This window comes from Corvus brachyrhynchos, unplaced genomic scaffold (assembly GCF_000691975.1).
Source record: "Corvus brachyrhynchos isolate BGI_N302 unplaced genomic scaffold, ASM69197v1 scaffold346, whole genome shotgun sequence".
Taxonomy (NCBI): Eukaryota; Metazoa; Chordata; class Aves; order Passeriformes; family Corvidae; genus Corvus; species Corvus brachyrhynchos.
Window position 1 is genome coordinate 6,024,486 of NW_008238644.1, and position 23,333 is coordinate 6,047,818.

Consider the following 23,333-nt stretch of genomic DNA (forward strand, 5'->3'; position numbering starts at 1 on the left):
CCTGCTGTTTGCTGTTGGCTGCATGACTGCACATGCCAAGGGCTTTGGGACCAGAGAGATTCCCTTTGGCCATGGAATCACAGGAACACTCACCTCTCACTGTGCCTTGTCAACAGCACTCAAACCCTCACCCAGTCCTGTCAGGTGAAGGCTCCTGCTGCAGTGACAGGTTTGGGGGTACAGCTTCCCATGCCAGAACTGCATTCACTGTCTTCTCACTGAAACAAATGTGGTTTAATTGTTTATATGGATATTGTGAAATTGGGTTTGTTTCTGTAATGATTTATTAGCTAGGTAGGGATAAATACATTTAAAAAATGAATTATTGGTTCCAGGTCAGCACTTGGTTCAGTAATGACTCCAGTTTTTCTCTAGAGGGGTAACAGAGTGAGTGACACTTCTGACAAATTTTTATTCTGTGAGCAAACACAGAGAACAAATTCAAATGCAGCTTCTGAAATGAAAGAAAATGGGAGGAAATATCTATTAAAAAGAGTTAATATAAATGCACATTCCGAGTGAATGTTGCCCTTATGGTAATGTTGCTGTTTGCCTTTGTAATCAGGACTATTTTTATATAACCTACCTCATTTTTTTTGCTCTTTGGTTCTTCAAATGCCGTTCTCACTGTTTAAATTTGTATGTATGAGACTGTGTATACGGCTACATCCACAGTAATGTAGAATAAAGGCTACGAAGATTTGCTGTGCAGGAGATAAGAGATTTGCATTACTCGTCTGGTAAAGTAAGATGATAAAATAGTCCTAAAGAAGGCAAAATAATTTTATTCCATATGCCTTTGTGCCATTCACCTTGGGGAAAATGAAATAGAACACTCCTGTGATTATAAAAATAGCAGAGAAGTAGGATTACAGTGGTGAAACTTACTTATGCCACTGTAACTCAAACCCATCCTTTTTCTTTCTCATCTGATATATCCAGTGTACAGTCCAAGCAGGCAATAAATACTTGGAATTGTTTATCAGTGAGGTCACCCCCAGAATGGCCAGCTCATGGAATTAGCTCCTAATGAGATTACTAGGCCAGTGTTTATTTTGTGGGCTCTGAATGGCTGACATAAACATAGACATTGTTATTTTGCTGTCAAGATTGTGTCTGAAGCTCATTTTCTTTTCCAAGACTTTAAATCTAATCTAGCCCAGCTCCCAGAAGTATCAGGACTGTTTGTGTTGTAGAGATCTTCATTCCACACTGAGGAAAAATGAGCTTGAGCAGGTTGCCAGCCAACTGCGTGTTTTGTACTGATGAGGTAAATGAAATACACCACAAAAAATCAAGAAGAGAAGTGGGGGTTCTCTTTTGGGATGTGTTTTCATCCAGCCTCGTTGTAAAAGTGGTGATTTTAGATGAATAAACTTCCTTCCCCAGCGAAGGTGAAGTCTTCTACGGATAGACAGGGTTATGCAAGAATTCTGCCTTTTAATGGTGTTGATAAAGTGCAGCACAGCAGTGATGGAAAAAATCCCACAACTGAGCAGTTGAGATGAGAAAGTGCTGAAAGATTCTGTCTCCATGTAAAGCCACAGGGGAATTTTGCAAAAGCAACATTCAGTTACAAAGGGAGCAATTTCAATTTTCAGGGCCATTTCTCTTGAATCCATTTGACTTGTCTGTGGAATTTTTTTAAATGCACAAAATCATAATTGACAGCAGTTGTTTTATCAAATCAGCCACTAACTTTTATCAAATCAACCACTAACTTACATCAAACCAACCACTGACTGTCTGTGATTATGTTCTAGAGACTGAATATTAGTTATGCTTGATCTTTATCCTCACTACTACAAGAGTTCTTGATCCCTGAGTTTGACCTTCAATATTGGTGAGAGAAACCTGCAGAATTCTGCATGAAGCCTTTTCTCAGAGCTAAATTGACTTCGTGCTGCTCCACTGAATTGTGGAAGAGCAAGTAAATGTTGATAATGGCTCTTTTGCATATTCCCTCCCCTGTTCCTGTCTCAGACACCTCCTCCAAGCATGCAACAGAATATGCTGGTGAAGAACCATCCCTCAGAATGCCTGTGCCAGTTTTTGGAGCGTGGTGTCTCAGAAATATTTCAGTTCCTATCAGCAGTGGCGGTGCTGGGCCATAGCACAGGATCCTCCCTACAGCTCCAGCCAGGGCTGATTTGGTCCAGCAGGGATTGATTTGTTTTGCAGAGCATTTCCTTGGCTAGGTGCCTTTGAAGGTCTCAGGGCCAGTGCAGGATAAGCAGACATTTTTACCTACCCCAAAATTCCCTTGATTTTTTTATCCTGTTTTGAGGTGTGGAAGCTCTTTGAACTTGAACTTTTTCCTCACTGCAGCTGAGTTATTGGAGAATCAAATTCATCTCCAGGAAAAGCCGTGAATTATTTTGGTTCCAGTTTTTCCAGGATCTGTTCTGCTTATTGAGACCTTGGGTATACAAAGAGCAAAGTTAAAGGAGCTCCTCAGTGTCATGGGATAGTCAAGGCATTTATGTGAGGTGGGATTTCATCTCTTTGTAGTTGCAGTTCGTGTTCATACTGGTGTAACATCACATCCTGGTGTAAAATGAGCAGCTTGTTCTCCAACACGTTCTCTCTCTACCACTTTTTCATGGGTCTTGTAGCATTTTGGGTTATTCTTTCCCGTAAGAATGAACTTGGGAATAATTATTGCCTTTTAGCATTGAGTTTCCTAGAAGCTTTTTTCTTGAAGAAACATTTACTTTAATTGTTGTGAAATTAATAGGCAGGGAAAGGAGCTACAATAATAGATAATGTGTTCATATTTATAAAATCTTTAGACAGGCTTCAGCGAGTTCTCTATTTAACCACAGGAAGACTATGGGTGCTGAATAAATTAACATAAAAAAATAAAAGCCTTGGTTGATTAGAATGCCTGAAACCAGGTTATGTATTTTTGGTCTTGCAAACAGGGGTCACAAATGGCCAGGAGCACCTAAAGTGAGGGTCTGGTTCCCTTTTCTTGTGTGAGCAAAATAGTGGGTGGCTCACACTGATTTACAGTGATGTAAGAGGAAATCAGGTCTCCATTTCTTACAGACTTCAGAGAGTCCATTAAGTCTATTTTAGCTCAGTAAATTTGTTCTTTTCAAAGGTATTTTAGGTTAGAAAAAAACCCAGGAATTGCTCTTTAATGAAGGCAGTCTGAGAAGTTTTGCAGACTGAGTTACCACACTGTGTGTGCTGCCTTAAAGAACACTGAAACCCCCCATGGCTGCTGTTCACACCATTCCCTTACCCAAGCTGGCCCAGGGCAGGCTCAGGCTGGAGAGCAGGGAAAGGCTCTTCCCCCCGAGGCTGCTGGGCACTGCCCAGGCTCCCCAGGGAATGGGCACGGCCCCGAGGCTGCCAGAGCTCCAGGAGCGTTTGGACAGCGCTGCCAGGGATGCCCAGGGTGGGGTTGTTGGGGTGTCTGGGCAGGGCCAGGGGCTGCACTGGATGATCCTTGTGGGTGCCTTCCAACTCAGGACATTCCATAATTGTATGGGAGAGAGATTTGTTGAATGACATCTATTGACCCCTTCCTCAAAATGCTGTATACAAAACATTAATCACAGCAATTTCCTTGATGGCTTCTTGTCCCCTGGAAAAGATGGAAACTCAAAACCCATCAAGAAGCTGATTTGTAGAGCAGTTCCTGGGCACAGTACCTTGCAGTTGTGGTAGTTCCTGCATCAATGTGTGCCTGGGAAACTGCCAGATTAATACTCAGCTTCTTGGGAGACTTAACAAAATGGCTGCGATAATCAAATGTCTCCAGACACTGCCTTCCCTGCTGGCCTTTGGGTGTGGAAAACAGCAAACCCCTGGTTCCTAGGAGAGGCAGGCAAGTATCAGAACAGCAGGATTATATCTGGATTTGGGTGTCATCCCTGCCTCTGGAACCAGATGATCTTCAGGGGCCCTTCCGACCCAAACCGTTCCCCAATTGCTCACCTGTATTTTGAGAGAAAATCTGAGCTGTGCCCCAGAGAAACAGTCCTGAGCTGGCACCAAGCTCTAGGAATGCCAGAGTAGATGATATTTAAATGGCTTTGTGAGTGATTCCCTGTGCAGATGAGATTTTCTCCTCAGTGCATCTCTTCCTTTTGTCTGCTTGACTTCAACACAAGGGAGGAAAGAATTGAATCAGAGAAAGAGCCTTAGGTGTGGGATTCATGCCTCAAGGATGCATTGCATCATTCCCAGTACTCCTGCCTGTGTTCTTCCATGTGCTCTTCTGTGAGCAAATGGTGGCCTCCAGTTTTAAGGAATCATCTTCTGCAAACCTTGTGTGCATCCATGTGGGAATACAGGGAAAAGGGAGTACATGGTGCTGGAATTCTGCAAATGCCCCTTGAGTGTTCTAGATCAGGGCACTGGGATGGGTCTGGATTATTACAGGTTGTACAGACACTTCCCACTGCACAGAGTGGAGCACTCCCAGACGCTTCTGAGAACGTTATTTCTTCACTGTCAGGATGTGTAGATGAGAACTTTTAGTCCTCAGTTCACAATGACTGTTTTGAAGTTGCTTGTTACATGAGAACACAGGATTCAAACCTGTCCAAAAGAACTCCTTGTTGCAGCTGCTGCTACATTTAATAGCTATATTTCTAGGACCACAGGTTTCAGAGAAAGGTGCACAAAGCTGCCAATAGGATGAAAATGTAATAAGCAACTTCTGGGAAATTTTTTCTCGTGTTTTCTGACTTTGAATCCCAATGGGTTTTTATTTCTCCTCTAATATTGTATTTCTTTGACCCCTTCTAAATGTGGACATTCTAATTACCCACACAAATGCTCAGCTCTCCTTTGGCTCTTACTGAATTCCTGCAGGTCACCAGCCCTGGCTCATAATTTCATGAGTCACTGCTGAATATGCACAACTGTTGGGAGTTAGGACAGCCTGACCCTCAGCTTCAGCACTCTTCGGAGAGGTTATTTCACAGCAACCCTTCCCATCACAGGCCCCATGCAATTTTGTCATTATCTGGAATTATAAATGCATTTATTGGGTAGGAACAGCAACCAGCAATGTGTCTGTACCTCTCACTGCCCTGCCAGTTTTCCTCTTCCCAGATTTGCTCCTGGAAAGCTGCAGGTGGAGCTGATGCAGTCAGAACCTTTCACAGGATCTGGGAAAAGGAGGGGTTGGATTGAAATTACTCTTCAAACACGATCAAACTGCTCTGGAAGATTGTTCTGGCACAAGTATTAGTCTGTATTAGCATTAATGATATTATTAATGAGGGGACAGCAAGAAGCTTAGAACCTTATCTCTACCGTATAGAGCTATAGATAAGAGGATGTAAACCTTGCTGAATGACCACTTCTCCTCCTCCATAATCCACAGCTTCCACTAGAAGCTTTTCACTTCATTTCCAAACACTGAAAACACTGCTTCAGAGATGCTCTTGGCTATTTAGGGACACGGAGTTATTTTAGACACATTTGAATCCTGTGCCCTGGTCAAAGGACTGGCTGACCTCAGACTGTTGAATTTCTCTTTCGTTTGTTTATGGCAACCAATTCCCAAAGGCAAAGCCATTGTTTGGAATAATTTGCTGAGTAAGTCCAGAGCCACGGAACCAAGCTGATAAATAGAAGCCACTGTATATATTTAGTATATTCCTATAAGCTCCCAGTGCAATGGATTCACCTGCTGAGCAGCAATTGAGTTTCCAACCTGTGATCCTGGAGGGATGAGCAGTGTGTGCACTGAGGGTGACAGTGAATTGGGTGTTACCCTTCAAGAGTAGTTTCAATTAAGTCTTTGAAAACAATCTATTTTCCTGGTGCTTTTCAGACTGAAGCATTCTTCTCTACAAAATTCCTTACAGAAAACTGGGTATTTTTCCCTGCTCTGGAATGCAGCCTCTTCTGGAGAGCAGAGTGGTTTGAATTACTGAGTGGCACTTCGAGTAGAGCAGGTGAACAAAATGGTTTTAACTCGAAATGCAGGAGGAGGGAAAGCAAAATAATCCCTTAGGGTTTAATCCTGTGAGGGGCAAAAGGAAATTCTTTGAAGTCAGACAAGACTTATTTGCTTGTTTGTGCTTTGCAAGGCCAGGAGGGACCTTTAGGTCATGGAGACTGTCTTGGTGTGTGACAGAGCTTGGGATGTGCAGGGATGTGCCAGGTGGAGTTCATTGGCCAAGCCTGGCTCCAGCCAGGGAATATCCAGGACCAAATGAGTTGGGATGTGCAGGTGGGCAGTGTGCAAAGCCATGGCCGAGGCAGAGCTGGTGGCTGCCACTCCCCAGTGGAATATCTGCTGTGCAAAGCTGGATCCCAGTTTTCCTGCTGTTCCCAGAGCAGTTTGCTGGGGTCACTCTGCCATTCCCTGCAGTCACTGTGAATCCTGGGAAAAGCCAGTGCACCAGGGTAGGGATGGCCTGGGGGGCTTGTTAATCCCCCCCTGCACTGGGATGGGAATGGAGCTGGGAGTGCTGTTGGAATTTAGCTGAGACCTCATTTTACTCCACGTTTTATGCGCTTATAACCTGAACAAATCTGTAGGAGCCATTTACTGTCAGAAAGATAAAACTCCCATTTGTAGACTTAATATTTCAAAAGATTCCCTTTTTTTGGTCCCCTTTGCTACCTTTTTATAGCTCGTAAAGAATGATTTGGTTTTCTGGCTTTGTTTCTGTTGTAGTTTATGAACCTGCCAACTAATAAAATTTCAGGAAAATCTAATTCCATTGAAAAGTTCAATTCAATTTTTTTTTAATAGGAATTTTATTTGAACACCCTTGTCTTAACATAGCTGCCAGCAACATGAGCAGTTTTAGGGTTTGTTGGAGAACACATTTCATTTCTCATTCCAAAGATGTACTGGATTTCAATAATTTCCAAGGGCAGGAGTGGGTGCTGAAATGACAAACTGCAGTTGCCTGCACAAAAGCCTCCAGGCACCCTCACAAAAGCATTGCCAGCAAGAAGATTGCAAACAAGGACAATGTGCCTTGGAAGTACTGTGGGAGTGAAGGAAAAGATTGGAATTCCCTTGCACCCATTCCATTCTTGCTCAGTGGACACCAGGCTTCTGAGCTAATGAATTAGGTAATGAATTTTAATTTAATGAATTAGATAATGAATTTTCTGTGCACAAAAACTCTTATCAAAGCCAGGAATTTCCTGACTCATCTCAACAGTGCTGGCATTTTGGGAATCTTGAGAAAGGAAAGGATCTTTGCCTCTAGTGGAATTTTGAAATATTCTTTTACACAGCAGTTGGCTCTTGGATCCATCTTAGCCATGGTCTTGCTGCAGCAAGAAAAGTTTATAAATGACCAAAATCTGTTCCAATACCAAAAAGCAAGAAAATAGATCTGAGGGAAACCAGTTTTAAGGGGGGACCTTCCAGAAAGGTGGCAAGTCCTGATCAATAGTATTATATAGAGAGCTGAGTGCATTTATCCCAGTCTGAACTGACTTCTTAATTCCAGCTGGAAATTCAAGGAGCAATTGTCAACCTCTGTGCCAGGAGCCGCGGGGAAGAGACCAACCCGAGATCACAGGGCTCTTTGAACGCCTTCAAACCTTCCCATTAGCACTCAAATGAGTCTGGCAGAAAGGGAGCTGGATCTCAGCGTTCCCCGGGGCTCCCAGCTCTGTTGCTGTAATTCCTCAGCTGTTTCAATGCTGTGGGCTCAGCTATTGTGTGGCGGGGTTTGAGGCTGTCTTGTCAGAGGCAGAGTTCAACTGCAGTGTGACAAAGGGACTCTCTCTCCCTTTAAATGTGCACTGAAGTGGCTGGGATGAAACCTTACACTTTTCCCTAAAAAAAAAGTCAGTTATCCAATTCTCTGGATGGATTTTCAATCCTAAAAACATCAAGATTTGAAGGTCTTCTTCTCGAAAAATCCAGCACATTCTTATTTGCCTTCTGCAAGTCTTCTTTAAAGGACTTTTCCTCTGCAGACATCATCTAACACAAAGCAAAGCTTCCCCTCCACAGGCTCTTTCATGTGAAAAACTACAAAAGTCTGAACAATTTAATAAATCCATACCCATAATCCATAACTTTTCCAGGAAAGAGCTATGGTAATTTCTCCTTTCTGTGAAGATGAGTGCCTCACTTTACAAGTAGTGTCTACTCTGAATTGATCAAAGTTGATATTTTACTGATTTTTAAAGTTTCTACACATTTTCTCAGCCCTGTAAGACATGTGAAGCAGTGATGATGCATTGAAATGATTTTGCAAATGTATACACATTCTTATCTGTGTGGCAAACAAAAATATTGAAATATGAAGTGTCATTATAACATTTCCAATTGCTCTGTGAGCAAATTATGTTCACCAGCAAATGTAAATATTGAAGCTGTGTTAAAATTTCATTGACTCTCTTTGCAATCCCTTTCATCCCTCATTAAAATGGAGCCCTAAGAAGCACTCTTTGCAGGCATATGTGACAAACTTCTCCTGGGAAGTGGTTTTCTTTCAACTTCACACAAGAAATGTTTCATATGATGCTTCCTGTCACTTTTGAGGACGTAGATTTTAAAATAAAAGTACAATACTAGTTCTTCCTTTTATGGGAGTTTTTCTTTATCTCTAATGTATCTTATGCTCATTTCCTCTGAAGAATCATTCTGAAAAAAAAGGAATTTTCCCTTATGGCAAAAATTCAAGTTTAGGACTTCTAATTTCTATCAATAGGAGCTGGTTTTGCCAACCTGATTCCAATTGTCTTCTTCCAGGATCACTTCCCTAATTTCATCCTGCTATGACTTCACAATCACTTTTGATGATGGGGACAGGAATTAACCAGCTGCAAAAATTCTGAAAGCTGGGTTTTTACCTGTTCCAAAGACCACCTGGGCCACGAGTGGCCTCTCCTTGGTCCAGACCTGCCCTGATCTCCTAAACTTTTCTGTGCCTGGTTTTTTTTAGGAGAGAATCTTTTGCTATCAACAATAACCAGAAATGTGCCTGATCCCTCCAGAGCAACAGCAAAGACCGGGCCCAACACAAATGGAGTAACTGGGAATGATGAGCTGGACTCTGAGGTGTGGGAATATAAACCCCAGCAAATGCAGCCTATGCAGTGTTTCTTCCCAGATTTCAGGCTTCCATTGAAGAGTCTTTAAAAAGAAATGAATCCATTTTGGGATTGATGCTGTCCTTTATTGGCATTTTTCATATTTTTTGAGATAACTCGTGCTGTGCTCACAGAATGTTTTGCAGCCTTTGTCTGCCTTTAAAGAAAATTGAATGTGCTTCCCAACACTGTAATTTGGTTTGAATTTCCTAAATTTCCCAGCCTCCAAATAGAGTGGGGAACTAAAATAATGAAAAACTCGAAAGCCAGGCTGTGGTCTGATGGGCTGCTTTGGTTTGCTGCCTTTGTGGGAGCTGTTTGTGGATTTCCCTGCAGAAAAGAAGATGGCTAAATCCATGGTAATGATGGATTACCAGATGAAGACCCATCTTCCACAGCACCGTTTGGGGCACTTTGCATGGAACCAGGAAAGGGGGGAATTTTCTGAAGGACAAATTGTGCACTGAATCTGAGGGAGTCAAGTGATGTGACTGTGCACTAATCCAGGTATCAGTGCAGCTCTGTCTGGTGGGTGTCAGGGGGACTTAACTAAATCCTGGATGGTGCAAAATTTATTAATGTCACAGCACCGAGATCCTTCTGTCCTTGCATGGATTTTCCAGCTCCCAGGAGGACTCTCCCTTTTCAGATCTTTTCCCATTGTATCAGGCTGGAGTAGGGCAGCATGAACAGGGTGTGCAGACTGTTGCACTTCTCTTTACTCACAAACTACTCAGTGAGTAGTTAGTGTTTAAGCCCATTAAAATATTGCTCTTTACTGAATGGGGTTAAACCAGAAAAACAGATGGGTGTTAGTCTTGCTGAAATAAAGACCTCCCTGACACCTGTGTACTGAATGAACTCTATTAATAAATAGATTACTGTTAATTGTACCACCCTTGGGATAATGTTAGGAGGAGGGAATTACTGGGCATGATTTAGGGCAGCACTACAGTACATTTTTTTCTTCAGAGAGCTGCGATCTACTCAAGTCCAGAGAAAACTTCTGCCTGTATTTTGACTAGGTCAGATTTATTCCTGGGTACATCTGGAATCTGGTTTTCTCTTGTCAGCTGGGAATTTTCTTTCTTCCCTTGACTGAGATGAATGTTGGCTCTCAGGGACACAGAGCTGCGGGATCAGTGCTTCTCTGTGGCTCTTTAAGGAGATTTGATGCAGGACCTGGCCCCAGTAAGATGCAGGTCTGTACTCCCAGAGCAGAGAGAAGCAATGCACCATGGCCAGCTCCAGAACACCTCCTGAAGAACAGCACCTTTTTTCTCCTCAGTTCCTGCCTTTTCCTTCCTGGAAGGAAATAATGGTCCAAATGCAAAGAAGAAGAAGACAGCCTCACTTTCCTTTGCAATCTGTTGGCACATCCCATTTATTACAACATCCTGAAGGCATCTGGGATCTCACAGATTCAAATATTAACATCGAGGCCGAAGAGTGTTTCATCAGCACAGGAAAATCTCATTCAGCAGAGGAGGGATGCTGAGTCAATAGGTCTCAGTGTCTGAGCTGGCCATGAGTCATCCTGACAGAGGAGGAATTGCTGCTGTAACCTCCAGTGCAGTTTGGATTCAGAAACAATCCATCACCCAGGCAAGGAGTGGTTTGTGATGGGCAGATTTGGATCCAGCTCTTTCAGTGCTTGGGGAGATGACGGTTTGGCTCCACTCCACCCTCCTGTCCTTCTCTCATGTAAAGTCGTGTCACACTTTCATCTTGATGTTGTGTCAGTAGGGGCGTTTGGTGCTTGTTTCAGAGGCTTTGGGGAAAGAGAGGAATGCAATCCCGTCCATCCCAGATGTTTCAGCAGACAAGATTAAGGAACCCATTACCTTGAACCCCACATTGCTGATTCTCACCCCCTTCCACCTGCTCTCCTTGCCTTACCCCGCTTGTCTTTGTGGTTCTGCTCCCTGCTAAGATGGCTTGTGACATTCTAGCTTGGGGCGTAAACAGTGCAAGGCTGGCTTTGAAAAATATACATGAATAAAAGGTCAAAACTCTCCCAGAAAATAATAAAGTTCTTGGTTGGTTGTTGGTTTGGGGTTTTTTTTTTCTGTTTTTGTTTTGGTTTGGGTTTTTTTTAACGCAAGTTATGAAAAACAAATTAACCTTTGGGATTTTGAGGAATTCACTGTGACAATGGTCCAGTTTAAAAATAACAACTGCTGCTCCAAGATGAGTGTCCAGAGATGCCAGGTTTGTTCTGTTGGCCCTGAGGATCACTAAGTGTGTAGTCCTAGCTTTAAAAAGTCATGCTAATATTGCTCCTCCTGGAAGGGCAGAAGGCACAGCCCTACATGTGGGAGTTCCAGGGATGAGTTTTCTTCAGTGGCAAAACAAGGACTTCATTATGCTCCTGGTCTCTTTGATCCTGCCTGCTGTCAGGTTTGAACTTTTGTTTAACAGTGTTACAGGGGAAGAAAGAAAGACAAGAGGGAAAAGGCAGACATCACAAAGTTTTCACAGTAACAACTGTGAGCAGAAAAAGCTGTGGTAAAAGGAGAAACACTCATCATGTCTGACTCAGACAAGGATCAGTGTGTTACTGACAGGTGCTTGGGCCTCTTTCCCCCACATGACATCAGAGAGAAAAATTCCTGCTTCATCTGCAAAGGAGAAGACTCAGGTTTTAAAAAACTTTCTATAATGATTTCAGAAATTTGATGTGATTTTGGAGACTGGACTTTCCAGAGGATCATGGCATTATGAATCTTGTCCCTGAAAGAGATCCAGGAAATGGACAGTTCACAATTAATAGAGTGGACATGATTAGCTAATGTCTAATATCACTATTTAGGTGTGATAAATGCATCAATTCTGCAATGAGACAACACTGAGTGCTGTTTGTTGTCTGACAAGCGAAGCAGAGGAGCAGGAGGGAAAAACAAAAGGCACAAAAGTCTCTATGAAGCTGTGAGATAAAATTGCCTGGGAGTTTTCTTAGAAAAGCCAACTCAGGCTTGTTTTTACACAAGAAGAATGTCATTTGTTTCGTTTTGCTTCGCTATGTGACATCATCTTTTGTCTGGATGCAGACAAAAAAGTCATTCATTATTAGCAGACTCCACTTTCCACTATTCCCAGAGCTCTGGGAGGCTCCAGGTGAGTCACCAACCCCATCTCTACCGTTTGGAAAGGCCGGGCCTGTGTGGCTTGGGGGTTATCCTGGTGATTTCACTGCATGCTGGGATAAAACAACGACTCAGGCTTGGCTGGAAGGGACCTCAAGGGGTCTGAACTCAACCCCCCTGCACAGAGCAGGGTCTGGCCCTGCAGTAAGCCCCAAAATGTGTCACAGAGAGGGTTTAGTCCTTCTCAAGTGCAGGATTTGTCCTCAGTGAATGTCATAAGGTTCCTAATGTCACTCTTAATATTTGAAAGAGTATTTTTGCCTTTGTTTGGATGGGCCAGATCACTCTGAGTGAAATCACTGAACTGACTAAAGCACCTGTAGAGCTGCAGTTTGCCCTAAAAGTATGCAAGAGATGGGCTTAATCCTGTAGTATCCTTACCATGGAGTTAGCCAAGAGAGCACCCTGTGGACATCTATTCCTGCCCTTTCCTACACTGGGTTTACAAGCATTACTCATTTTTCACAGAGTATTGTAGGTTCTCACTTCAACCAAAGCTCCTTCCACGTGCTCACAGGGCTTGGAAGAGCTGACAGAATAACTCCATCTCTTTATCTCCTCTGTGGTCAACTCACATTCTGAGGAATAATCTCTGTATCCCGAAGGTGAACATTTTAAAGCTCAGAGGAAATACTTCTTCTTTACTGGGTGTTATTTCTGCTCAGTGAAGAAGAGGCTGGAATCAGCCCCAGGGGTTCTGTGTGGATCACGTACTCAGGGTGAGCATCATGAGTGACAAACTCTTAGGAAGAATATGGGAGGCTCTCCTAATTTATTTCATTATCCTGACATTTGGCATTTGATATTATGACAGCTTCAGTCCTGTTACTTCCTGGGAGCCACAGCCCTCTCTGAAAGGCTCCTTGAGGAAATCTGGACCAGGATTATTTAGAAACCATGTTACTCTGCCCTTGTGGTCAGAGCAGATGTGGAGTAAAGTCCTCAGTGACTGCAGAGATGAGAGGAACAGACAGGTCTCACTTTGTGCCTCAGTGCACCTGCAGAGAGGTGAAGTGAGCTGCCACAGCTGTGATTCCCTGAGCTCTGGCTCCTGAGCCCCTGGAGGAGTTTAGAGAGAGCAGTTTCTCCTCTCAGAGTTTTCATGAATCTCATCAGGCTGTAGGAACAACTGCCACTCATCACTGACTGTGCTGACAAAAGAATGGTTATTTTATGGCCCTTGTGGGGCTTCTCCCACTCTCCACACAAAGCCAGCTCATCCCAGTGTAGGCAGCAAGAGACTTTCTGTGTGCCACCAAAACTGGCCATGGAATGTGTGCTGGGAGCCTCTGGAAGCTGTGGGATACCGGAAGGTTCTGCCACAACGTTATCATCTACTGCTTGTGGCCTCAGTGTGTCCAAAGCACTGAGAATGAACAGCATTTTCTACTCTTTCTAAACCTTTGCACTTTATAAACCCTCTCAAGTGAAGTCTGAGTATGGGAGGAAGGAAAAAGGACTTGACTGGAAATCAGCTGGATTCCCTTCTCAGCTGTCTAATGTCACCACTACCAAATCTGTTTATCTTAATCCTTTCTCCTGCTAGTCCTTATTTTCTCCTGGGATTCTTATCACCCAAAGCCGCCAAGCTTCGATCCTTTAGGCTGAGATTTTCTGATCTGGCCTCTCTATGTGCTGCTGCTATAAAACCAAAAATCTTTTCCATCCCATCCAGCAAAAGTAAGGGATGGAGAAATTACATCTCCTGACCGAGACCTAAGAGCAAAGCTTCCATTTCTGCATTCCCAATGTTGTCCGTTTTCCACAAATTCCTTTCTGAGCCTTGCCATAACAAGGGTCCCTTCCACAAGTGGAACTCAAGCTGGATGTGATTAATAATTCACATTTAGTGCTAAAAGCAAATCAGAGTTAATTTTGTATATTTTGCTTCCCCTCTTTAATCCGTTGCTTCGGCGGGAAGGCGGATCCGCAGCGCAGAGCTGGCGGTGACTCATGCCTTATACAAGGAACTAAAACATTCTTTAGTTTACAGAGAAGAATGTTCCTGCTCATTATGGGGATGAAAGGAGATTGCTGCATTTCAAATGACATGTATAATTTAGACACTTATTTCTAGGACTGTTTGGAACAGGGAATGAAGAGAAGCTAAAATGTTTGAAGTGACTTGAGTGCTTCATAGTTTTTAATGTGACTGGCAAAATACACAGCCCAATAACTTTTAAGGCTGCTAATGGAAGAATGGCTCTGAAACTCTAACACACTTCTTTTTTCTCTTTCCTAATACCTAAGCCATGAGTAGAAACTGGTATTTGTCAGTCTGTAAAATAAAAATCTTTTTTTTTTTTTCTGCTGGTAGTTACCCGCTGTGCCAGCAAAGTGGAAAGGGGAATGGGGAATGGTATTCCAGAAAAACCAGCCAGCTGGTGAGGAAAATGGCAGCAGGTCTGCTGCACTTGGATGGAGCTGGGAGATTTTTTCCTTTGGCATTCTGAATGTTAAACCTTCACTACAAAAGGAGAGCATGGAATATTCTGTATTTCAACAGCGCAGAGTTTATTCTAAAGAGAATTCAGTAACATATTGGGTAGTATTTATTTAATTGTGTTCTTTTTAGAATAGTATGGCAAGCCAAATCCAACACAATTTCTGGAATTTTGAGGCTGAACAAGTCCCAAATGCCCTCATGCTCTGCAGATTATCTTCACAGACTTCTGTACTTCCACGCTTTGGTGACCATGGGCTGTCCTTAGAAGGCAGAATTGTGATTCTCTCTTTTCTCTCAGTCCCACTTATTGAGATATTTTAGAAGTAACCAGACACAATGTCTGTGCTCCATGGGCTGTTCTTGGCAGCAGCTGGTTTGGTGCATTTCTCCAGCAAATTGCCCATTTTTTTTGGAGGTCTGTGAATCTTTTAAGCAAACGCAGTGGGCAGTTCCCTCTGAGCAGGGAGAGCATGGCAGCCTCTGTCCTGACTTTGGAACCCCCTGTAGAAATTTGGATGAGATCTATGCCTTGTAAAAATCTCTCAAAACTGTTGCATTATTTATTTTTATTCTGCTCCAAGGACAATGCTTTTCAAACCAAGAGATGACACAAAGGAGCCCTGGGCTGTATAAATATAGAATCTTTTTATTTTTTTGGTTAATAGATACAGTACAATTTTTGACTACATAAGAAAGCATTGTTTTCAGTGCATACATTCTTCAGACAGACAGGAACATGGCAGACAAACATTCCTTGGTGGTTTGAACATGGCTCTTGGTTTATTTCTGTAAGTCCCAAGTTCCTGGCTTTTCCCAGTTTTCCTTAGTTTATTTCTGTAGGTCCCAAGTTACTGGTTTTTTCCCAGTTTTCAGTGGCTGCTTTGACAACTCAAGGTCTAAGGAAAAATGAATTGAGTACTACCAGGAGAACAGGATGCTGCTCAGTGCATCCCACACTGGTCTCCCTGTAACCCTTGTGGTCCCAACTGACCCAGGCCAAGCTTCCCATTCTATATTCACAAAATATGGAAATAACAATGTCAAACAAACCACCCAGTGCTTGGGCACAACACTTCCACAGTCCCCTGTACACTGCCTGACTCCTGAGAGGGTCAAATCCCAAACTCCTCCCTGAATTTTACTTGTGCAAGATGGTGCTGGTGCCATGACTTTGGCAAAATTCTTTCTGTTCTTTTGTGATGTAGCAAAAACCCAGGAAAATGGATCCCAGCATTTGGCCATTGCATTTTCAGGGAAGGAGAAAAGAATTATTGCTGCCTTTTGTGGTTTTTATTTACTGTATGATAAGAAAAAACTCCAGGCTGATCTGTGAGTATGATACTGATCCTGAGCAACTCCTGCATTCAGGGGAACCTGATAACGCTTATCTTGCCCTGTAGCTATTTGCTTGCAAACAGCTCCTGGTGTGCCCAGTTGGTGCTGGTGGGATTTAGGGATCCTGGAGCCCAGCCCACATCCCCAGAGCTGGGAGAGGCCAGATGGAATCTGCAAAGTGAGACAGGACGTGAAGGATCAGTGAGGAGATAAATCACAAGTGGTTGCCTGGCCAGTTCCAGTACACCTGCAGTGTACAGGAGAGCAAATCCAATGAGAGAAACACCTGGATACTCTGGGCTATCCTGGTCATTTGCCAAGCAGGTGACTGGAGAGAGGGTTTGTGTCAGTGGATGTCAAGCAGAGCAGCTGGGGTCTGCAGGAGCCCTAAATGTGTTCACCTGCAGCAGTCAGGGGTTTGTTTAACACCATTACTCAGACTTTGAGTTTTATCTGAATTCCTTGATATCCCAAGAGGATACTGTGGGCTCAGCATCCTGCCTGGAACCCCTTTCTTGTGAGGATAACTTGGGAGAACCTTGCAGAAACCTCATTGTTTGAGGAAAGGATGCTGGGAAAGATCAGATTCACACAGTCACCAGCCTTCATTTTGCTCCAGACACCAATATTGAAAAATCAGTAGATTAAAAAGCTTCTCCTTTTCAGGGAAGGACACAAAGAGACTTCCAGACAAACTAATATAAACTAGTTTTCCATGGCTATATAGTGAGTATTGAATGTGAAAAACGCTTTAGGTTATCTAGTTCAGCCCCTGCAAGCACAGGTTAAACAGCAGTCAAACCATCCTACACCTGATCTTAAGGAAAAGGCAGAGCAAAGCAATCCAAAGGGACTGGGAGGGCAAATATCAAGAAACAGATGAAAAGCAGAGAAAATAGGAGACAGGAGATTGTTACAAACACCAGCCTGGACATGCAGGTGAAGGCACTTGGACACCTAAGTGGGAGGTGATGGAGAGGAGGCAACACAATTCCATGGAGAGCTCTGAGCTCCTCTGCCCCGATTCTCTGGGCTTCCAAGAGCACAAAACCAGTAGGAGGGAGCACCAAACAAAGGAAACGAAGGTTCATATTAATACAGATCCCACTGAGCTCAGGTTAGAGAAAGCAGCTGGCAGACAGGAGTTGAGTAAGAATCCCTGAGACGTCTGAAAAAATAATAAACATCACATCATTTAAACAGTTTACCCCTTCTGATCCTCTAGCCAATCCACCAGCCTCCAATTAAAACCCAGGCAGTGGAAATCCCTCACCTTTAACATGAGCTGCACATGGTGACACTTCCAGGAACGAGATAAACCTGCCAAATTCTTCCAGATTCCTGTTTCCTAACTGAAACTAAATAACGAGGAGAGTAAGTGAGAGGCAGAGGGACACAGCCAAGAGACCTGCTGTGCCGTGGCACTAGTGGGGCACTGTAAACTGGAGCCTGGCCTGCAAGCATTAGTGAAATGTTTAGTACAATACTTAACTCTGTTACATGTGGGTATCTCTTTCTCTTTAGACTAAAATGTTACAAATTTGACCATATAAATGAATCACTATATTTGTTGCTAGGGGGTACACTATATACATCGTTGGAAGAAGAGAACAATAATTAAATTAAGGGAGGCGAGAGAAGGACAAACAAAATATTAGTAAATAAAATAGAAAATATGTTCAATAATACTTTTCAGGCAATACTTTTGCTTGTTACATTTACTATAAGGAGGAAAATATCTTCCACTCAAAATAAACATTGGAAACAGCTGCCCAAACATCAGTCAGTCCCTTCCATTGCTGGACACTCGGATCTGCTCAGGACATTCTCGATTCTGCCACTGCAGAGGAGCCCTCAGATTTGGGGGCTGTCAGTGCAACCAGGGGTTTAAACATCTCGAGCCTGTGCCCTGTTTCACCACCTCAGGTGGCACAGAAAGACTGATGTTTGTTACTGAGAGCCAGAAGGGCCCTGGCTCCCCACAGTCCGCTGGGCTCTGCTCCCCAAACGCGCTCCTCGGAGAAACCCCTGCAGCTCATCCTTCAGAGAGGGGGAGGCCATGTGCTCAGCTCACCCAGCAGAGTTCCCCATTCTTCCACAAAGCACAGAGCACACGTGCAGGTTTTGTTCCTACATTTCCAAGTTCATAAGTGAAGGTTTTTCAGCGCCCTTTTCTCACCCTCCAGCTCAAGGTGCAGTAACAAACTGAGGCCAACTGAGTAGCCAGCTGATGCCATCGACAGCAGAGCCACACACACTGTCTGCACCTGCTTCTCCTTTGCCTCATCAATAATTTATTTCCACAAGAACTGATTGATTACTTGATCAGAACTATAGGTAACTAATAAGTGTTTGATGAAAAACGGATCCAATGAGCTTTCTGGGGCTCATCAGAATTCTTTCCCAGTAGTTTCTTCTCTTCTATGACCAGCTCTACTTAATACATAGGTACTAAAATACAAAGCAGTGCAAAATGACCATAAAGCAACTACAGCCCACACCTATCTACAGGTGCACTATGAGCAGGGGGCTCTGGAGGGACTGCAGGTGATTAATAAGTGACTTTGAAGTCAAGGAGAAGGAGCAGTGCAGTTCCCAGAACCCATCCTTCAGATGCTTGAGCATTCACAGTTAACGTGGTGTGGGGTTTGGAGATTTGTTTTCCCCTTTGATAATACCTGAGGCTTGTTTGTGATTCCTCCAGCGTAGCCCACTGCAAGCACTCATCCAGAAAAGCTTCCTTCGCTGCTGCGAGGGTGTGCAGCTGTCTTTGCCAAGGTAACATCATCATTTTGCAAGGGTTGGATTTCATCCCCCTCTAGTCTGAATCATGAAGAAAAATTCTTTTTCCGCTGAAGAAGTCAAATCAAGGAAGGAAAGGGAAGGGCTGTGCAGAGCTTGGAGGAAACTGCACAGGGAGCCACTTATAGGTCAGTTTGTAACTCAGGAGGTTACAGCCCTCGCTGCCAATGAACGTCTTGCTCGTCCTGGCTTTTTCTACTTGCAGCCTGGAGAGCTTTCCCATGAATCTCTCACATGTGAGAATTTGTGATCCTTTCAGTCCTGCTGCAACAAAAGCTTTGAATTACCCTGACCCCAGGAAGGGATTTGAATGTGATACCAGTATGTACCTTGGCAAGACAGTCAGAGATAAATGCGTGTCACATGGGCTTGCTTAGCACGGGCCAGTATCACCAGGGTCAAACCCTTGGGCACCCACCACAGAATCCAGAGGAAATGCTTTTTTTGTGTGTTGCTTTAGTAAATAGCCTGTGTGCAGAAAGGAAACATAAAAATGCTGCTGCCCTGCTGGTGCCTCAAGGGTGTGTGTGAGTTTTTGTGTAACTCTCGTGCTGGTAATGAGAGTTTTCTGCACATTTAAGCAAACGTGTGCATGTCAGCCGGGAAATTCTGTTTGAGTTAAGAAGGTTCTTATTTAAGGCAGTGATTTTGTCTTGCAACCATCACAGATGCATCTCCAGCAAGGTTCCCTATTGCATGTCTGCTGAATAAACTGCTGTTTGAACAAGGGGGAAGCCCAGGGGATCAGATTTAACCACACTGTGTGTCCTGCTGGCCCAACAGAGCAGGCACACAGGTACTCCCAGCTTGCTTTGGGCCATACCATCTTTAGGAGTGTATCCTCTGGGCAGTGGAAATTATTAAATCCAAATTGCAACCAAAATATCTTGGATTTCAAAATATCCTAACCAGTCCCTGCAGGATGTGTGCAGGGCCAGGAGCTTGAATCTTGTGTTCCCAACCAGCTTGGCATGACCCTGATGGAGTGAAGTGCGAATGCAGGAACCTCTGGATCTGCCAGCGCCAATGAGCAGCCCCAGCCAGGGGCAAGGAGTGGCAGCAGTTCAGGGTTACAGCTCCTACTGTGACTCTGACAGACAGAATGTCATTAATTCACTGCAGATCTTGCAATAGGCCTTTAAAGAGAAGAGAGAAGATGCCCTTAAATTGTTTCTAATCACATCCGAGATGTGCCAGAAGAAACAAGTGAAGCATTATCCTGGCAGAATTCCCTTCTGTTTTACCCAGGCTCCCCAGAGGCACAGGAGAACCTGGCAAGGCTGAGGTGCAACCTGTGCTGGGGGCACTGGTTACACTGGGGGGGCCGAGTAGTGGATGACGGAGTTGTAATCCGGAGGAGGGCTGTGGCATTCCAGGTTGGGATCCATAGGGAGCAGGACAGAGTCTTCCAGGGGGAAGTCCATGGTGTCCTCTTCCACCTGCACTGCTGGCTGGTACTTGACTGTCTCGTGGTCAGATAGGATGGATTCCTTGCTCCTGCTCACAGCTCTCCGCCTGTTGGGAACAAACATTGGGATGTATCCACCCTGGCTCCGTAATTATTGGGCAAAATTATGTCTTTAAAAAGTAAATATATAAAAATGTCAATTTACCTCTATGGCACTGTGCAAGACAGTGACGTTTTACTGACTGGATGAAGGAACTGAGAGAGATATTTTAAATAACTCAATGTTTTAAAAATGGATTTAGGAGTAATTCCAGGAGCTCTGCTGCCCTGTCCTTTCAGCTCACCACATTTCAGTGCACTACAGATCTCTTACTTGTAAAGGCACCTGTCCTATACATACAGTAATATCCTCCCTCATTGTTCTGACACAGGTCAGTAAAAATTTGACTTTTCTGAAAGCAGAACTGAAGGCTATGACTTTTCTTGAAGCATAATAAGGGATGAAATACTGAATAATCTCTGACAGACTCTAATTTAAACTGATACTGAAAGCAAGAGTGTGCATTGAACATGCTCAGGCAGTGCAGGGCAAAATCCCTTTTATACTCCCCAGCCCTTTAACATTCCTGAGCCAGGGGCTGGTGAAGGGCAGTGGTTGCAGCATTGCTGTTGCTTTTATCTCCTGTCTTCCCTTGTTCCAGGTGATGGAGGCATGGGGCAGAGCAACTTCCATCACATGGAGCAGCCTCAGGGTTAAAAGCAGGAGAACCCTGAGAAGATTTGTATCACAAGGTGACTTTGAGGAACAGAAAAGGTTCTTTCTGTCATAGGCTGCCTTAAAAATAATGTTCTGTCAACCTTGGTTTCTGCCATCTGAGCAATTCATTGGCAGAGGCCTGGATAATTGAGGGGTGATTCTCAACAGGATCCCAGTGTGAGAATGGCTTTTGAGCTGCTGCACTTCGCTCAGGAGCCTTTAACTGCAGCTCTTGGGAAGGAACCTCAGTCACAGACTTATCCCAGCACTGCTCAAGTGTCAGTTCAGAATGACTTGAATGTGCCTGGGAGAATTAAAAACCAGGCAGTGCCCAAGCACTTCGTGTGTGTATTTCATGTGTGTTTAAAGGAGTATAAAGTTACGTTTTAATGACCCTAAACCAAATCTGAATAGTCAACAGTTCATCAAATAATTGTAGAATTCATGACACTCATTTTACTGGCACTGCTGCAGCCCCCAGCAGCTGCTCATGGGCTCACTGGGGTGCTTTAGGAAGAAGGCAGAGCCAGTTCCTGCTCCAGGGAACAAACCAACAGCCAGGAGCCAGACACAGCAACTGGAGGGAGGGGAGCCAAAGCCATGAATAGGAAAATAGCAGATCCAGGACAGGAGCTCTGTGTGTGTCTTGTTTTGTGGTGGTACAGCAGAGAGCAGGCTGGATGGTCACACAGCTCCTTTCAGATGGAAAGGGTAAATCTGCCCTGCTGGGTTCTGCTGCTGGGACTTTACAAGTTGTGCTCCCTTGCCTCTGAATCTGGAACCTGTCAAAAGCGTCAGGTTTCCCACAAGCTGCAGGTATTGTCACTGGCTGACAGAACCAGTGTCACTATATTAGAAAAAAAAAAAGAAAATCAGGATTTTTTCTGGTTCCTCCCTTGCCTCGGAATCTGGAACCTGTCAAAAGCGTCAGGTTTCCCACAAGCTGCAGGTATTGTCACTGGCTGACAGAACCAGTGTCACTATATTAGAAAAAAAAAAAAGAAAATCAGGATTTTTTCTGGTTCTGGGAAGATCCCAGGTGTTCAGAGCACTGGACAGCTGCAGCTCTGCTCAGCTGCAGTGGGACATGTGCTGTCTGATTTTAGGTGGGATTTTAGTGTGCTGGGCTGGCTTTCCATGGCAAGTTTGCATCTCCAGCTTTGGGAAGTGAACCTGAGCTTTAAGAGCCAAGCCACCATGTCTTGCATGTCTAGAATGAGATTGGGTTCTATGATTTCTGCAGTTTATAGAGCAAAGCTGCTGTTCCTGTGCTTTCAGACCTGCACAAGGCATTGGAACCAAACCTGTGCAGCAGCAGAGCAGAAATCCTAAAATAAATAGTAACCCTGAGAACTTCAACAAAAAATGTAGCGCCCTCTGCTTTCACAACTAAGCTTTTCCTCATTGTCCAGAGAGAAACATGAGTGGAAACTCCTTATGTATCCTGGACATTTGGCAGCTGTCCCTTCTCTACACACACAGCTCAACTCCAGACAAACTCTTCCCTGACATGAGCAAAGGAACCACAGCTTTGCCTCACTGTTTATTTATGGAATTCTCTTTTTGTTGCTCACTTCCATTGACTCGTGTCAGACAATTCCGTGGATGCTCCAGCTTCCAATTTGCCAGGTATTAAAGTTGTCACTGGAGACAGGGAGAAGCTTGAAAGTATCTGTTGAACTTGGCCCCAAATCTGCATGTCTCTGAGTTATTAGGGTTTGGTTTGGCCACACAACGGGAAATTTTCAGCCCCCTGCAGACTCCCAGCAAGTGTTCCTGTTGGGTTCCTGCCCCGTGGGTCAGGAGATCGGATATCTGGGAATAACTCCGCCTGTTGCCGAAATCAGGCTGGGCTTTGAAGGACTCCTAAATGCTGCCATCTCCTATCTGCTCCAAGCACAGAAAGCTGATGAATTAGGTCCGAAGGAAGTTGTGTCATTTGCTATCTAATGGCAGACCAAAATGCAATTAACTTCCAGTGCTATTCCTTTAATCGAAAGGCATTTCCTAATGAAAGCTCTCCAAGGGGCTTTGCATTTTTCCCTTTCATGGTTCTGCCACTGACATTGGCTCTGCTCTGCATGTGCAGATGCTGCTCCAGGGGATGAGGCTGCAGCACCCCTTTTTCACCTGCCCTTGGCATCTCAGAAGCTGCCTCAGCCCCTCAGAGCTCAGCCTTGCCTGGGACATGGTGCTTGGGGCTCCAGGGCACACCAAAAGCCCCTTTATGGCCCAGGCCACTTGGACTGCCCTGTGTAAGGCAGAGACCTTCTCCCTGAGCCCCCCAATAAACACTCTCTGACTGGAGGGGTTAGATTTGATTAATCACAGTTCTGCAGCTCCACAAGTTACTAATGCTTATATAATTAAACCATTTCATTAAAAGCTGGCATTCCT

General features: G+C 44.2%; 1 protein-coding gene across 3 annotated transcripts in view; it reads right to left on the reverse strand.

Annotated features, from left to right (window-relative positions):
- Positions 1-15,259: 15,259 nt before the first annotated feature.
- Positions 15,260-23,333, reverse strand: part of LOC103617932 (vascular endothelial growth factor receptor kdr-like) — a 122,827-nt gene continuing 114,753 nt past the window's right edge. For all 3 annotated transcript variants that reach the window (XM_017737571.1, XM_017737570.1, XM_008636283.2), the window contains exon 30: positions 15,260-20,286. In XM_017737571.1, coding sequence (XP_017593060.1) covers positions 20,082-20,286 — 205 coding nt within the window. In that variant the 3' untranslated portion in view covers positions 15,260-20,081. The remainder of the gene's footprint in view (positions 20,287-23,333) is intronic.